This window comes from Chaetodon auriga, chromosome 3 (assembly GCF_051107435.1).
Source record: "Chaetodon auriga isolate fChaAug3 chromosome 3, fChaAug3.hap1, whole genome shotgun sequence".
Lineage (NCBI taxonomy): Eukaryota > Metazoa > Chordata > Actinopteri > Chaetodontiformes > Chaetodontidae > Chaetodon > Chaetodon auriga.
Window position 1 is genome coordinate 7,072,984 of NC_135076.1, and position 18,116 is coordinate 7,091,099.

Consider the following 18,116-nt stretch of genomic DNA (forward strand, 5'->3'; position numbering starts at 1 on the left):
AGCCAAGCCAAAGCCTGTTTTCCTGCCAACAACAACAGCTGCCATGGCAGCACACTGGGAGGTCCACATTATAGTAGCGGGTCACTTCTCTGACAAGAGCAATAAGAACAGTTTGCACCTTATGCTCGACTGCTTGTAAGCACATGTATGTGAGAGGAGAGTGGGTGTCCTGTCGGAAAGAACTTCATCACATAACAACGCGCAGATAAGGACTGCACTCCGACAGCCGCTGGTGTTGCTGACCCTGTCAGTTTAATGGAAAATGGCGGTTATTTGAAATAAGATGTAAGGTAAAGCCCTGTTTTACTCTCAAAGTTTCGCTTTCAAATTCCTTTAAAATCATTAAGTAATACAATACAACAAAGTGCGTGCTTGTGTCGCCCTAACATGTGTGAGCTTGTGTGTGTGTGTGTGTGTGTGGTTTTGAAGGAATCATTGATTAATCCCAGCACACCTACCAGTTCATCACCATAATCCTCAAATACCTCTCTACACCAGTGGTACAACCTATATTAGGTTGCTGAGCCAACTGCGGCCAAGCTGGCAGAGGCACTGATTAAGATTAAGTCTGCTTTCTGGAGCTGAAAAAGCTGTAAATCTTAGGTTTACACAGCAGAAGGGGGGGGGGGGGATCACACTCCAGTGCACTGCTTCAAAGGAAACTTCAAAACAGTGATGGAGCACATGGGAGAGCAAACCTCCGCCAGCCAAGTCCTCCACAGCACAACGGTGCAGCATTCATACCGTTTACACAGAGTGTCTAAATGATAACACTGTAGTTAGTGTGTCCAATTATCTGTTACACACAAGACTTTCTGCCTCATTATGGTAATTTGTCATTATCCAGGGCTTCAATGGGAAAGGACACCGAGCAGTCCGACCATTCTTCAAACCATCAATACGTGCATTTAGAATAAAATAACACATATATTTCGCAATTCAACTGGATCATTTTCCCTACCAGGGCTAGGGGCCAAACTTCCCCAAAGCAAAACCACACTTTTACAATGATGGTTTTCTCTTTAATTCGGCATCAGAAATAAAAACCACACCACAAGCACTTCAGTAATGTTTCACTTGACATAACTTGGTCGGCTTACATCCCCACGGTCTTCCATCAAAATGCGCCGTCAGCCCCAGCAGGGGAGACAGTACACCAAGTCAGAAAGTTGAAGCTTTCCAGATACAAATTGCTGTTTGGTCAAGCATGCACATGCCGAATATCACAGTGGACCACAGTTAATCCTAAAACACCTCACGTCGTATTCTACCGGATACGCTCATTGGCTTCTAAGCGAGAACGTGAAAACTTGCAAAAATTCAAACGGAGTTCTGTCCATGTTCCACTCACCCGTATCCTCCTCATCGCAGCCACTATCTCCACTCGGCTGCTCGGCCGCGTCACATCCAGACTGCCGATGTACTGTCAGGAAGACAGGAGACAACACATTCATGTAACAGTAGCTGGCTTTCATTTGATTTTTACTTAAGTGAATCAGTTCAAGTGTCCACTTAACGCTGCACAACTTCATCCATTCAACTAGCTAACAACTTGCTTTTCTAGCTAGCCAAACTTCTCTGGATTAGATTTCGGTCCCAAACAAGTCGCCTGCCGTCATTTCACTTATCTTGACCAGACCCGAGTAAAAAGCCTTTACTGGGAAGTACAGTGTTAATGCCTGCTTGGACACCTTGGCTGACGAAGACAACAGTGGAAAACGTAACTTGGACGTTAACAGCCACCTATCTCCACTTCCCAGTTGCTGGTGAATTTACCTTTGCCTCGAAGTTGATCCCATGCTGGAAGGCTTCCTCGTTGTGCAACGGGATCCTCAAATCATGTCCATCATCAACGAGGTTATACTTGGTTTTTGCGGGCATTTTCAAAGTATTTCCTACTCCACGGTGCCAGAGAAACCACGGGAATATCAACGGGAAACGAAGCGAGTCGGCTTAAAAGTGGCGAGTAATCCAAGAAAAACAATCCCAAATCTGGTTAGTACATGTTCTCCATCGCAGCGAACCGTCCCGGCATTGCAACGCTGTTTCACCGCCCTCAACAGCGGCCAAGTGGCGGCAACTACTTCGGCGAACTGCTGCCCTGCTAACATTCACCGGAACAGCTTTAATGACACACGCAGGACACCAGAAACAGCGACATGCGGAGCCAGATGCGTTTTCCCGACTTTTCCAGTGGTGAGTGTGGAAGTTAGCTGGGTCCTGCCTCCTGCCCTGGACTCTCCCCCCGCATGGAGGGAGGGTGTGATTGGAGGAGTTCGGGGATCCCGCCTGTTTTCATTGGAGCTGAGGCAGCGTAGCTCCGTGAAGGAGGGGCTCACAGTCTGGTACCTGCCTTCTCTCCACACACACACACACACACACACACACACACACACACACACACACACCACTCATGGGACTAACCTGAATGTAACTCAAGCAAACTAAGGAGGGTGTCGGCTCCTGTGTTTTCATATTTCTGTTATGTAAATGTTAGCTTTGTTATCAGAGGCGAGACATTAACTTGCAAAGTTTTTTTTTCTTTTTACCATAATATCCACATAAACCTTGCAAATGCAAGAGGAATGGCTTCATCTGAATGAAGGAAACACAGGAGGCTAGGTCTATGTCAGATGGTAATTGACACCATGAGAATGTAAGTCTGATCCAGTGTGGTGAGAATAAGAAATGCTAATATGCTTCTACAAGGCCGAATTACAAACCTCTGCCTTGAATAAAATAAAAAAGGGCAAGGCTACCAACTAGTGGCCATGTGGAGATATAAAAGATGAAAATATAAGAATAAGTAATGTGATGTCTGTATTTCAGTCTCTTTTCTGGCGCATTCTGTGCATGTAAAATGAACCCCGAATTCAATAAAAAGTTTGTACAGTTTTTCTATGAATGACTTGTTATTCATAAGTGGACAAAGTGCCACACAGGCAGCATCTGAACCCTTTGAAATATTGTCTAATCATTTTTTGATCCCACTATCTATGTAAACCCTTTAATATAAACTTCAAATTCCTTAAATCTTTGAAGTTAATTACCCATGTTTCCCTTTTTCTTCATTACACAGCCTTGACAATGGACAGGCTGCTTTTATAATTAAACACATGAGGACAGAAAAACATAAAATCTAAAGCTCCTCTTTGATCTTGTAAGGATTAAATGGCTTTTTTCAAAAAAAAAACAAAAAAAAAAACAAAACACCTTAATCCTAATATGAAAAGTTGAAGTGGCTTTTAGGCAAAAATAAAGGACTTCTATTCATTACTGTATGTAAAGCAAAATAACAAAAAGATCCCAAAGGTTAAAACAGGTTCAAATCACAACATATTTAAGATGCTGAGTAATGCTTTGAAAAGCAGCTTTAGTCTAGAATACCAAAAATATTAACAGTCTAAACACAATCTGGTAAAAACAATGCAGTCGATGTTGCCAAATTAGGACATGTATAACGATAATATGCTGGTGTTGTTGATAGTTGAATAAAGATCCTTCACACTGAGCATCTTCCACTCATTCTCTTGCAGCATCTGCAGTGATATGTGGTCAGTAGACACACAGCAGAGCCGTGTTCATGTTTAATGCAGGTGTCATGTTGTATAATGCACAGACCATCTGTGTCATCCTGGGAGTAAACATGCAGCACTCCCCTAAAGGTGGTCCCAGGCAGGGAGAGAAAGGGAAGTGGGGCAGAAGTAATTCACATTCTCACCACCTCTTTGGAAATATGTAAAGTGCCGCTGTTAATGGTGTCCTGAGGGCTCATACAGTAGCAGGATGATGTCGCATATATGACTCACTCTGGATGTTAAGGGTTCAAAAATGGCCGCTGCTGCCAAATTTTGTCACATACCATTCAGCCCTCCCTCTCGATTTGGGTCCTGCCTCACTGTAAATGGTCAAATTGAAATGTTGTCATCATTCATCAAAATGAATCGCTTTTAATTTCAAACTTGAAATACCTAAGCCTTAAGTTTTCAAGCACATATTGACACTGAAGTCCACAGAGCACTCATATTATTGCATCATTTTATTCCTCGTGCATTATTATTATTTTGAAGGATATCTCCCTAAAAACTGCTGTGCAACACCATATTTCTTTAAAAGTCCCCAAGGTCATGACCACCTTGTTCTCATGACAGCAAAACAGCGAGATTGTAGACAAGAACAGCTGCTGTCTCCGCACGAGGAATAATTGCTGAATACAACTCGTTCCCCTCTGAGGGACCCCATGTGGCTCTTAAGGCTCTTTAAAAGGATAGAGAGCAACCTAATCCCTGCCAGGACTTCAAATACATGTTGATCTGTTGATTAGGGCCTTGGCTTTTAAAGCATATGCTCCCAACATGAAGTAGGTTTTGGAGATCAGTGCACAAAAACCGCATGGTTCCACTTAAAAGCCAAAAGGCATCATGTAAGGGTTTCACAGCCACATAGCAACAACAAAAAAAAAAAGTCTGCATTACTGTAGGCTCTTTCTGCAGAGGGTGAGTTATAGTACAAAAGCTCCTTCTAATGTGGGTAGACCGCTGCCTGCTAGTATGTCATGGAGTCAAGGAAGGCCTTTATCTCTACACAGTAGCAGTAATCCTATTTGAGACAGCAGGTGTTACATGTGTCAGATGAATCAGGTGTAATAATGTGTTTGCCCTCAGGTAAGGATATGGTAATACTGTAATTGTTTGATGGAAACTGTGTTAGGACTAATAATGGTAATCTGTCGAGAGTGTACGCCGCCTCTTGCTCAGTGCATGCTGGGATAGACTGAACAGACCATGTGCTTTAGAAAATGAACAGGTTGTTGCAGTTTTAAAGCTGACATTAACAAGTGTCTGCGTTTCCGATGAGCATAATCCCAAAATTTGTAACATCGTCCGCAAACCCTCGTATTTGGTGCGGCAGGCTCACAAAACGCTATTATTTAAAATAAAAAAAAAATGCTTGCGATTACAGCAAGATTATTATTGTTTTCTTTTTTTTTGTAGAAAAACATCTGCAGTTCTATGTGTTATTTTCACCCCATTCATCCAGTGCAGTTATATGCACTTAAGTAACATGGTTCCACTGCGATCCACTGAGGTAACAGGGAAGATGCTGAGGTCAGAAAATTTCAAAACCAATAGGGATTTTGAAAAAGTTATAGTGCTCCTGAAAATGCCAAGATGCGAGATAGTGCACCACATTTGTAATAATCCAAAGAATTGTATTCCCCCATAACCACCCACAATTTAGGGGTGCTATCACAAAGAAACAAAGGAGTGTATTGTTGAATGGTTAAAGGTACCCCGTGGAGCTTCTTACCAGTAATACCGACACAGAGCAATGCTTTCACACCCACAAGGATGCACACTCATGACAAATAAGCAGCAAGGTTACACATTCAGACTGTGTATCTTATGGTAGTGTGAATTATTATTCCAATTATTGACAGTTGGAGGTGGTCCCATGCCAAGGATGTGTGCGCACAGACATGAAAGAGGACTGTTAAGCAAAGTTAACATGCATGCTAACAATACAAGCCTTAAAAGTCAACTATGGAAATGTTTTACAAAGAAAAACATGCTATGAACTGGTTAGGCCTTGAGGATACACACATTTGGGTTGGTGGGAAACACCGAATGTAAACATAATAGTGTTTGTTTAAAAGAAAATTTCCCTGGAGGCATTTACATTGTGATAAGAAAATACCACAGGAAAGAGGAAGTAACATTCTCAGTTTGTTTCAGGTGGCTGAGACCTGAGCTCTGCGAGGATCACCACATACTGTAGACATTATGTTTATTTATTTAGTTCTTTCCAGGACAACTGTCTTCACAGTGGTCCAGCTTGGTTCATATGAGTCTATATGAAATTGTGATTGTGTAAGGCTGTGTTTCACACCCTTGCTCATTCATTGTAATGGACACTCAATAGTTATCATCTTGTGTCAACAGTTGTAGAGTTGCACAACTGCAATTTTCACATCTATAAAATGCAGTGCATTGCATTGTGGGATATTTTAGGGGAACCATATAAGTGGATAAATCTACAGACTCAGAATTCAGACACTCAAAAACACGATGGCAGACGGTGAATGTAGTGCAATATAATGTAACTGGAGTGATTTTGGACATTTTCACACTAATTTGGCCAGAGCTAAAAACACTTGTCGCCGTCAACACTGAGCTGGAATTTTTCACATCCAAAAACTGAACATTTCAAAAATGCTCTCTTGAGTGGGTTTATCTGAACACAGCAGCCTCGTGTTTCAGCATGAAACGAGGCTTTGGTTTTCTTTTGGTGCCAGTTCCATTCAGCGTTAGGTCAGTGTGTCAGCAGGAGCCCTGCAGCTTGGACACTCTCTCTCTCTGACATCTATCTCAACAAACACACACGCCGCCTGCACACACATATGCACACATCAGTGCAGACACACACACACACACACACACACACACACACACACACACACACACACACACACAGAGCCCTACACATCTTGAGGGCTTCTTAAACTGAATTAATAATGGTGATTTTCACAGAATGTGGAGCACACAACAAGAAGAGTGGATCTTCTTCTCCGAGGAGAGTTTCAATGAAGAACACAGACAAAAGGGAAGCAGTGGGACAATTGATGACAACAGTAGATTTCTAATTGTGCCTGAAGCTGTGTTGCAATCTGGAATATTAATGGAACAGAGAAATTGCAGCTCGAGGGTGGATTACTACAGATATAATCTGTAATCTGCCTCTGATACACAAACAAAGACAACAAAATCCATTTTCTGTGCACATACAAGGCTCTGACAACACAGTTAATTAATTAATGTTTATTAATGTGCTTGGACCGCTGCAGTTAAATGTCTGTCTTCGTTGAGGCATCACATGGAAAGCTGCAAATACATTAAAACTAGAACATGTTCAGCGTAGTCAGTCCATTTTGTAAAGTAATTAATTCAGTGTTGAGATGTTTAATGAGTGTTTAGCTGTCTTAGATGTTTGGAAAAGAGGATCTCTTCATATAGATGTTTGGTTAGATTAGGCTTACTCCAGACGCCGTATTAATAACCTTTTAGAAATCTCTGAGCAACCAAAACCTTCTACACTCATCTTATTACAGTGTCTGTTCACACTGTTTTAATTCCTTGTTTGATATTAATTGTGAAAGACTTTGGAACACTTTGAGTATGACTCATATATGGTCTACAGAACAGTTTAAAAGTTTATTATCCATCAGAATCCATCATTATTGGATCATGTGACATTTATTATGACCATACTTGGTTTAGCATGCGACATTTGCTAACTCGCACCAAACACGAAGTTAAAACTTGTGACCAGATGAATTCTTTGGAAAAAATAGGAATCATTTGTTATTCTACAAAATTTCATGGCTATCAAAACAGTTGTTTAGACATTTGACTTAAAACCACAAAATACGGCGAGTCAGGGGATCTCTAAGGTCAGAAGAATTAATCTTAGGGCACCATGAATAAACAATATCCATCCCATGATTGTTGGTGTTATGGCTGAGCTCGTGAACCCAAGTGTGACATACAGAGAAATGAGCAGACTGGAGTTTGAATCGAGAGAATAATTTACTGCAGGGGCAAAAGGGATGAGATATGAGTAAGAGAGGAGTTGGGCAGGATGACTGGAAACGTGGGGACTGGGTTGATGGCTGGTTGTGTCAAGCAGGAGGAAAGCTGGGAGTGAGTTGGGCAGAGAGTCCAGACAGGGAGTAGCTTACCTGGGTGGGGGCCAGGGCAGACGAGAAAAGGCTGATCACAGGGACCAGAGCAGAGCAGATGGAACTGCACGCAGAGGAGAAACAGGATAAGGCACGGGAAAACAGGCAATGAACTACTGCCAATGAGGAGGCAGGAAACACAGACGACTGAGTAGATATTAGGACCTGGCAGGGTGGCTGTGGTAGGGCTGAGTCTTTGAAGGAGTCTTGATTACAGGATAGGACGTAGCTGGAGAGGCTCTGCTCAGGCCCACCACTCTCCACTCAGGCAATCACACACCACACCACACCACAGGGAGAGAGGGGGAGGGAGAGGGAGACTGCAGACTAGGGGTGGAGGGCGTGACAGTCCCTGTCAGGCACCACCTGGCGCACATCTGGGGCAGTCTGGGTGCTTGTAAGTTCAGGATTTGGCCGCGCTGATTTGAATTGCATCTCTCCGGGTGTTACCAACCAATGACAAAGTCCAAGGTGTTATGGAACTAAGAATGACTGGCGATTGGTGGAGGACAAAGAAAGCCAAGCTAGGCTTACTAAAGACTTGTTCTGGGTGCACACAGAACAGGCAGAAAAATGATTGACAATGTGTTGACATTCATGGAGGGCTCCCAGAACCATTTTTGAGCGTCCCAGTCATAAAGTCTCAGCGAGGCTCAGAATTACTCAGAGGTTGACTATTTGGAGTGGCTTAGAGGGAACAGACAGTCACCTGTTTAAGCAAATGTCTCCTTATGGAGCACAGAGTCAGTTGTCTACCAAAATGAGAAGCGAGATAAGCTGGTCCAGAACCAAGGGGAAACTAATTCATCCCTAATGTTGTTATTAAGGAATTTATGGAAAACACCTTGGAGAGCCTTGTAGTTCCACCCACTCTCTCCAGCAAGAGTCTGAGAACTGCAAGTAGAGGAGAAAGAATTGGGCACAAGACTGAGCATATAAGCAACTAAGAAGGAAACACAGACCTACTGCACAGGTACTACGATCTGGCTGGGTGTATGTGGCAGAGCTGAGATGTTGTAAGAGTCTGGATTACAGGATAGCATGCAGCTGGAGAGGCTCTCTTCTGGCACATCTGCCTCCATTTAGGCAATGACACCACACAGACACACAAGGAAAGAGAGAGCGACTGCAGACTAGGCAGAGGTGGAAGGAATGACATTCGGGATATTTCAAGTGGTTTACCAACCAGATGACATGCACAGTAAGTACTTCCATCAAGCAGTGACTTCTCTACTCATATAATTGAATCTAAATAGTTTTGAGAAATCTCATGAGGTGAGAGTATCCAGTATTTTTCAAGAGAAGATATATTTTTTTGGAAACACAAACAAAAAAAATTGTCAAACAGAATTTTGTCCAACAGAGGTATCTGATGAGTCCCCATGATGGTCCCAACCCCAAGTCTGATAACCACTGAAACAGACTGCTAACCCTCAGGAACTTAGCACAGTATGTGAAGAGGTCTTTTCTGAAAATCTCTTAAAGCCCATCTCATTCTTTATTCTTGGACACTCTCTGCTTCACCTATTGCTCTTTAGAAAACAGTAAAATCTCAAAATTTCTTCTATCAAAATGTGTTTATCATGACTCATTGTTGCAGATTGATGCTGCATGGTTGTGAAGTGAAAACCAAAGTACAGGTGACACCATGTGGACATATTAGGTAGTGCAGAATACTTCGGCTCTGACCATATAAATCCATTCATGTAATTTTGTAAAGGAAATTCACATAAGAAAGAAAAAAATAATTGCACAATTCAATCTCATACATGTAGTTTTAGTTTCACTGTCTTCCACAATTAAGATTAGTGAAACTGTCTGACAAAAGCATGTGGGAAACTGCACAGTATTGATCAGGCTGCGTTTCCATACGATTCAAATGAATTCACATCATATTTTATCCTCTTTCTAGACTGGTTTGTCTTACCATTTTTAAGATATCAATACTGCATATTATACATTCATTTCACTCCATCCAGAAAACATACACAGATGTATATTTTCGCATAACTGCTTATCTCTTTAACTGCTTGCCATATTGTGATTTGATTAAAACATTTAAAAGAAACAAAACATTTGTTTGCACTAAAGGAACAGATGAAAGTAGCTACATCCTTATTGCACTGCCTTTAATTAATTACAATCAGAGATCAATGTCAAGAGTTCTACACTTACTATATGAGCTACTGCTACTTAATGAGTGAGTTTTCTTTACCTTGGATTGCTCTGCGTTGTGCAACAGTAAAAACGTGTCACTTTGTTGCTTGGCAGCCAGAGGACTCTTATAAATGAGTTAATGAATTTGTATTCAGCCAACTTCCCTTGGAGACTGAGGTCCAATAGTTTTGCTCTTCTTGACTGTTTCACATTCTCTCACTCTACCAAGCACATTGAGTGCTTCAGCCTTAACAAGTCTATGAAACTGTCACCACAAATCACAGCAATGCTCTTCTGTTGTGGGCTTCTTGACTCCGTCTGGTGCCTAACACACTGCAGTAAACCTATCAAGGGCAAGAAGTGTGATTCATTTTCCATCTGATGTAATGGCCAAGAGGAAAAGTCTTGATGAGATATGTCTGCACACACACGCACGGATTGATAACTGTTCATCTGGATGGGAACACTGAAACTTTTTTCTGTTCTTTCTTTTTTTTGCATGTTCAGTGCGAGTATGACAGACAAGCGGAAATTGTTTTGGTTCCTTTTCCTGGGGCCCTTAACTCCTTTGACTCATTTGTTTGTGTTACATTTAGACTTTTTGTATTAATGAATTACATTGACAATTACATTAACACATTCTTTAAAATTGTTGTATTTCCGTTGATTTTAAGCATTCCTTGTACTCTGTTTTCAACATTACAGTATTTCTCTTATTCAGTGGTTTTATTTTCCACTTTTCATATTGCCTTTATTTTCAAGCTTATTTTATTGTAGTTTTTCTATTATTAAGTGGATTTTATTCTCTTCACCTCATTTTATGTACATTTTCTATCCCTGTTTCTATGTTTATTTATTCTTGAGTCTTTTTATGTGAAGCACTTGGTGAAGCACTTTATTATTATTATTATTATTATTATTATTATTATTATTATTATTATTATATACTTTAATGTTGGAACATGTGCAGCTAAAAATAAATTACTTCTGTATATATTGCTGGATACTTGGTCTTATATTTCATAGACTTATCTGTTTGCAGAAGCTCATAAATGTACTAAATGTGATGCAGTAAAACCTACAATAGTTCAGATGCGTTGTTCATATTGAGCCCAGTGAATGGCAACCTTCTGTGCTTATTACATGGTTTTATGACATTATAGAAGCCGCACTGGAGACGAAAATGCTGCCGTGACCCGGATTCGAACCGGGGTTGCTGCGGCCACAACGCAGAGTACTAACCACTATACGATCACGGCGAGCTAAGCCCGCTGCGTCAGATACGTGAATACCACCTATCACAGAGCCATGCGTCCTGCGAGAGTGCGAATACTCAGCTGTATTACTCCACTTCTGTTTTTTAATGTTGAGTTATGATTTGGCGACTGATAATCTTAATCATCGGGTCTTAATTGAGTTCTCTGCATGTTTGTAAGACGATCAGTCATTTGGTGACTTTTCAGTTCACATTTTGATCTGAGCTTCTCCTTCCCCCTCACTCCTCCTCAATGGTCATGATTTTGCATACAGGAGAAGTCTGTGGGTGAGTGAAAGACGCTGAAAGGGTCCTCTGAAAAGCTTCACTGACTTAACTTCTAATGAATTGCATTCAAATAAAATGATTTCTCATTTTTCCAGACCTCCTTTGAAGGACTCCACTCCAGCAAAAAGCCAAAGCTGACCAACACACACAACTTTGATTTAGTGAAGTCAGAAAGCTTAATACTTAAATGACATTAAATATGTAAAATGACAGCAAATATTGCTAAATGAAATGAACGTGTAAGGGTTTGAAACCAAATGGAATACAGAAAAATCAACTGTTCTGTTAAATGTCAGTATCAGCTGATAAATCTTTAATAATGTATACAATATACAATATGGAATAAACCATACAGCAAGCAAGGGTGGTTGCCAGCTTCATGTTACTGAAACGTAACAGTGATTCGTACCACTAAACCAGTCACTAAATATTACAATATGTTACAAATGATTTAAACATTTTTAGACAAGAGAACAATGTGAAAATGTATTTTTATTTAATTCTAAATCACTGGTGGTGAAACTACTGAAAATGTTTTGTATTTCTGAGGAATACACCAACAATAATAATTAATAAACATGTGAGTGTGACACTGTGGGACCACCTGTGGGACCTGCATATAAAAAGCCAATATTAATGGATTTTGTCACTCCTATTATTGTTTGTCTGGCTGTGTTTGGGAAAATAATGATGCTCTAAATTTTGGACCTACAGTATGGCTCCCATAATGCTTTGGGAGATGTAAACAGGAAGTAAAATGTTGATTAATAGTACTTTAGGTATTAAAAGTATGCTGAATAAGATATTAGAAATGACTGTTTGCTGTGTAGCCATGGAACTATCACTGGATTGCTTTCATATTCAAGAAAACTTAAAGATGTGTTGATTCTCAGCTGTGATCTAGAGCGAACAGGGTCTCTGCAGATCCCTGTTCAGATATATTTGCATAACCTACCAGATAATTTCCATGTTGCACCAGAAAATGATGCAATTTCCTGTTATGTAAATGCTTTAAGCAAACAATCAATGTAATCTGAAAATTTACAAGGATTATTGTCGGTATAATTTACTGTCCTCCTGTATCTTACTTCCAGATTACTATATTCTGTGTCAACATGCAGGAAAACTGCAGCTGTGTAAGTGACCAAAGATCAACCGTCCCAGTCTAGCCAATCAGAGACTGAGTTCATTTAAACCTAGAATGTGTCTGCGTGGGCTCGGACAGGAGCGTGCTGCAGGGGAAGATCTGACAGGAGCAGGCTGATCCACCACAGTCCCAAGTGACCCCTGTGGCTTGGAGACAGTGAGGTCTGAGCTGAGTGTGACTGAGTGTGTGTGCTCATGGGGGTGCAGGTGTGTGTGGTTGTCGTGCTGATGCTCAGTGTGACCGCCGTCTGCTTCTGCATGGGCTCGCTCCTCCACAGTGGCAGCCTACAGGGGAGAAGAAAGGCACAGTGTGGTTAACTGTTTCAGATTCTGCTGATACTGAGAGTGAAGAGACTGAGCCATACAACATTCTCTCTAAAGAGACTAAAATGCTCTTTGGAGATGCAGATTTGGGTATTATTTCTCTGTCTGTTTGTCACAATAAGTTGCCCTTTTCATTGCACACACAGTCTTCGATTCAGTGTTAGTTTGTTGTTCATGCAGATTAGATGAGGTCCCGTTGTGTGGTGGATGCATCATTGCAGTTGAAGCAGATACCTGAGGTTCATAGATCTCACACTCCACCTCCACAGCCTTCCGATCCTGAAATGAGCTGTCTGTCTTTCCAAAGGGAAGTCTGCCTTCAAACTGGTCACCCGGGTCCGAGTGTGAGCCCAAACAGAAGCCTCTATGCTGAGAAAAAAGATATCAAGAAGATGTCTGTGAAGATTCTCGTTCATCCAGGTTGTGGTGCTCTAAGTGCTTTACGAAGGCAAGCACAGAACAGGCGGAGCAATGGGGTGGAGTTCGGGTGGAACCAAGGTGGTGTGCACAATCAACAACCGCCACAGCGATGACCAGACACATAAAAACAAATGTTAATAAATCAGCTATTGGGGCTTTAAGTTATTTTGGAAATTGGAAACGCAAACTGATTATAATATATATTTTGTCATTGCAGTATACAGCTTTTTAAAAACAAGCGTCGAACGGCCAAAGTGCATCTCAGAACAATTTCAAATCCTACAATCAGCTATTCAGTGACTCTTTCTTTGAACTTGTTCAACTTTAGACCATAGAAAGCCCTGGTTGAAGAACTTGTGCTGGCTAATTACAGTAAATCATGTATTAAAGTACTCTTACAATACATTTGTGTGTGTGTGTGTGTGTGTGTGTGTGTGTGTGTATGTGTGACTCACAGCAAACTGACAGTCCATAGGTGAGCAGCTGCTTAGTTCTCTGGCGTCCGTTTTCTTGGAACACACCGTCTCTACAATGGTGAACTCCACAAAGTAGGATGGACCAAAAACCCACTGACAAGGCACACAAAGACATAATGCATACACATATACACATACTTGTGCAAGTAAGCTACACACCAGTGACCTACGTCCCAAAATAAGCAAAATAAAATAGGTTGCAAAGGTTTTGATGTCATTTCTAAGCTTATACTTTCTCACTTTCTCTTTAATGAAACTGATAAAAATGCTACATATATCACATCAAAACCCATCCTGTGCCTTTCAAAGTAAAAAGAAACACACTGAAGTGGCCAATCCTTTGAAAAGCACAGAACAATGAGGATGTAGCCTCAGGTGGACTCAAGGGTAGAAGGATGAAGCTGATAATGGCCAAAGAAGAAGAGACACACCGTCTGCAGGAACTACAGTCTTAACTTTTGAAAGCATTACCTCTAATCTCTCTACACAGAATGTGATCACTTGATTGTTCGTTTTGTTTTCTTAACCTGTGATTTGGCTCTTGTGATGCTCTCCAGGGTAAAGTAGTTGGCCAGGCGGCTCTCTTCGTTGAACCTCTGCAGGGAGAGTTTGACTGTCTCCTTGACGATGGGGTCATTCAAGTTAGCAGCCGTGGGACAGTCTGGACACATGCCCACCACTGCGATGGCAGGAACTAAACACAAGCATTTTCAGGGTCAAAGGTCAGCTGAGGCGCAGTGTTTGTTGAGGATTTAACTAAAGCTATGTGTACATGACTCCCCCAGCCTCCATCCTGCTGTATGAACCCTTTCAGCTATCTTCAACATCCCTCTCTTCCCTCTGACAGCTTCCTTTATCCAGATGTGTTTTCCTTCACTTAGACAAATTGTGGAATAAAGAAATGTTTGAAAAACTGCGCTGCATAATCACTCATATGTGACATTTTCCTTGTTGTAGGGTATTTTGGGACAGAGCATGTTCAGAATTCAATGCATGTCAGCATCTTTCATCTTCATACCTCACTGCCATTTGCAAAATTAAAGTGATGAAGTGACAACAAAAAGGACTTGCAACACTTTCTATCACTGAGAAATTGTAAATGTGTTTTTGTGCTATCAGATGAAAAGAAAAAGGCAGATGAGTCAAAATGACTCCATCGATCTACCTTCGTGGACTGCACAGGAGTAGCTTTGAAGTTTGACTTGAGAGTCGATGTAGGCAGATACCTCACACTCTCCATACACCTGAAGGACACAAACACACACGCAGGCAACAGACAAGAGCACATATGACCAAAGTGACAACCCGGTCAACAAACAAACCCGTCTCAATTTCTTGGCTGGAAAGTGATTTCACACTGAATAGAACTTTGACTTGATTGAAAAAGTAATAAATCACAGATGGGTGGAGGTTAAGCCTGTTGTGGCCCACAGAAAAGGAACTAAATGACACAGTTTTGAACAGGAAGAGAGAAGGCACACCACCCTGTGGCACTTACTGGAACTTCACCAATACTTCTGACTTCACATTGTTTCCACGGTTTCCTGCTGGTGACATGGCATTTGGTCTCCATGACATCAATGGTCAGATTGTAGAATGACCCACCTTTCTCCTAGACACACACACACACACACACACACACACACACACACACACACACAGACAGAATGTACACGCATCAACACTGGGCAATAACATCCTAATGGAAATTATGTTTTTATTTAACTCCGTGATGGATCCAATAACATGTCAAATAAACGATCAATTAAACCATGTGATTCTGTTACCCACACACACCCATGCACACCAAACACACATGCATGCACACACTCTCTCTCTTACACACACACAAACACACAGTTAGTTTTGTTCTTCTAATTATTATTTCTGTTTCCACCATCTTTCAAGTAGAACACTTGAAAGCTAATGTACATGCATGCAAGTGTGTGTGTGCACATGTGTATGTGTTTGCATACCGGTGTGTGTGCATGAGTGTTTGCCCTCACCTTGTCAGGAGTGTGAGAGAGGTCGTACAGTCTGTTGAGGCTCAGGATGTATCCTTTGGTCCGGTCCTGGTTGATCTGCTCCAGGACCTCTTCAGCCACCCTCAATGCCTCAGGGCTGCTGCAGCCTGAAGCATCTGGCCTGGCTCTGCCCTCCTGATGCAGCAAAGCCAGACACAGGACCAGCAGGCACACACTCATCCTCACACACATACAGATTGGACTAAATGAAAACCCTAATTTTATCCAATTGAACTACTGAAGGCTACCCTGGAAGATTCTCTAATATTTACACTAACACAGGCCCTGGCCTGTAAATCTTCCTTTGCAAAACCCAGATTTTACAAACAGGGTTGGACACATATGTGAGGCTAATGCTGGACTTTCCTCTCTGATGAGCAAACAGCTGCTATCTGCTGCTCTGCAGGCCAGTGGCTGGTTCAGACTGATTGAGGGGTCATAGTGCACTGGGCAGCAGTGTTACACCATAAGAAAAGAAAAGCTCCCTGAATACAGTAAACCTAATTTCATTTCTTTTATGTGACACTATAATTGCTGAAAATACTGCAACAAATTCCTATAATATGTTTTGGTTGTCAGGTAGATCATGAACATTATTTCAGCAAAATCCATGGTGTGGTAATGTGACATGACATCACAAAAAATATTACAGTGTCTGTTATTTGCAAGCGATGAGCAGGAGAGTTGTGAAACTGCCTTTCATTGTATCTATTCTGGCGCATATTTCAGCACCATGGTGAGAGAGTATAGATCTAAGTATAAATCTGAGTGTGTGAGAAGCACCTCTACAGCTGATGCCAAGTGCCAGCTGCCTAGAATTGTGAATTCGTCCAGTAATTCCTGCAGTAATTTATTCTGGACCACAGCAGTAGTCTGACAGAACAACAATCTGGCCAACCAATAGAAAGACCGACATGTCTGTCCCTAGAGCCGGTTTAAGTTTTTTTGTTTTCTTTTCCCCTGTGGCACAGCACTGTGGAACAGATGGTATTCTTTCATTCACTCAGTTGAGTTTCCAAGAATATTTTGATGCGTCTTTTTAGCTACGACTCTTGGTGTCCATTGGAGTATTTCTTTAAAAGTAACTCCATTAGCACCTGCATCTTCTTTATGGAAAAATGTAATAATGATAAGCAGACCTGAAAACCTGATCATAAAAACCCCCAAAACAAACTAACTGACCACCTCAAGTTACATTATTGTACCTTAAATTTGGAGTGTTTTTTCTACTGGCTAAGCTACAGTCCTTAACTGGGAATGATCATCATTTATTTATTTATTTTTCTTTTGCAGCTAACCAGAATCGCAGTTACGGAACACAGGAACACAGATAAGAGCTATTTGCTGATTATAAAGCTGATGTGACCAATAAATGTCCACAAAGACCATGTACACAGAGTAAGCGAGTGCAGTTTATACTGTTTATGTGCCTGGTGTATGAAGGCCACTAAAAGTGAGCTTATGTTTGTCTACTGGCAGGATCTCATGAATTACTCTGGGCAGGTTCCAACCAGTCCACACAAAAAATCTGCACCATATCGCAAACTCCACAAAATCTTCATAGAATGGTTTACCAGAGTCTTCCAGAAATGTAATGCACTTTCACTCCTAGGTGGTACTACAGCAACATGATACATTAATTGGAATAACTCTTGAGTTTAATTCACTTGACTTTTGTCAATATACAGTATATATCGCCCTAATATTTTCTAGAATTTAGATCTTCTCAAAAAACCACCATTGTTGTATTTTAGTGTGTGAATTTTGATGAAGATCCAGATCAAGATGTAGGCTTTTTTCTAGTTCTTCCTGTTCTTGTAGAGTTTGTACTTCAACTCTGAATCCATATTTTCTCTTGCTCACATAGACATGACAGATGTCACCTAATGCTCTGAATCTATTATCTGAAAATAGTTAACTGCTAGCTGTTTTAAATGCATTATTTCCATTAAGCACTGCACATATACATGGATACTATCTAGGAAAAGGAAATTTAAATCTATTATCTTAATGCATTTTGTCAGTGTTGCTGTTTATTTTGGATAATGTCTTTATAGAGAAGAAATCTCCTGTTTGTGGTGTAACCACAAAGATTATTTCATGGTGTTTTGTTAGATGACAATGACAAAAGTGAGATGGGTGACTAGATGAGGAGCTGGTCATGGGGGTTGAGGACAAGCGCATTGAATCAACACATGGTTGGTTTTGCACAGTATTTGTGGTATTATTTATTATTTTGTGCAGCTAACCACAGTCAACATACAAACATAGAAAACTTTGATGTTTGG

General features: G+C 41.1%; 2 protein-coding genes and 1 non-coding gene across 6 annotated transcripts in view; all 3 read right to left on the reverse strand.

Moving 5' to 3' along the window:
- The window catches only part of LOC143318084 (carboxyl-terminal PDZ ligand of neuronal nitric oxide synthase protein-like), a 170,658-nt gene extending 168,443 nt beyond the window's left edge, over positions 1-2,215 (reverse strand). For all 4 annotated transcript variants that reach the window (XM_076726046.1, XM_076726045.1, XM_076726048.1 and 1 more), the window contains exons 1-2: positions 1,777-2,215; positions 1,352-1,423 (exon numbers count right to left, since the gene is read on the reverse strand). In XM_076726046.1, the coding sequence (XP_076582161.1) occupies positions 1,352-1,423; positions 1,777-1,881 (177 nt within the window). In that variant the 5' untranslated portion in view covers positions 1,882-2,215. The remainder of the gene's footprint in view (positions 1-1,351; positions 1,424-1,776) is intronic.
- An 8,867-nt stretch (positions 2,216-11,082) lies between these two features.
- On the reverse strand, positions 11,083-11,154 carry trnah-gug (transfer RNA histidin (anticodon GUG)). Its single transcript has one exon. It is a non-coding gene; the product is annotated as a tRNA-His (tRNA).
- A 1,457-nt stretch (positions 11,155-12,611) lies between these two features.
- LOC143318781 (fetuin-B-like) lies at positions 12,612-16,008 on the reverse strand. The gene is made up of 7 exons (XM_076727272.1): positions 15,811-16,008; positions 15,303-15,416; positions 14,970-15,048; positions 14,332-14,498; positions 13,784-13,897; positions 13,143-13,277; positions 12,612-12,869 (listed from the first exon to the last, which is right to left on the reverse strand). Exons 1-7 carry the CDS (start codon positions 16,006-16,008, stop codon positions 12,612-12,614), a joined length of 1,065 nt encoding a protein of 354 aa, XP_076583387.1.
- Positions 16,009-18,116: the final 2,108 nt, after the last annotated feature.

Excerpts from the sequence above, each read along its gene's own strand:
- LOC143318781 (XM_076727272.1), bottom strand. The coding sequence starts at position 16,008 with ATGAGTGTGTGCCTGCTGGTCCTGTGTCTGGCTTTGCTGCATCAGGAG. Across the intron at positions 13,898-14,331 it reads TCACAAGAGCCAAATCACAG|TGGGTTTTTGGTCCATCCTA; the intron begins GTTAAGAAAACA and ends GTGCCTTGTCAG. Across the intron at positions 13,278-13,783 it reads CTATGGACTGTCAGTTTGCT|CATAGAGGCTTCTGTTTGGG; the intron begins GTGAGTCACACA and ends CTTTTTTCTCAG.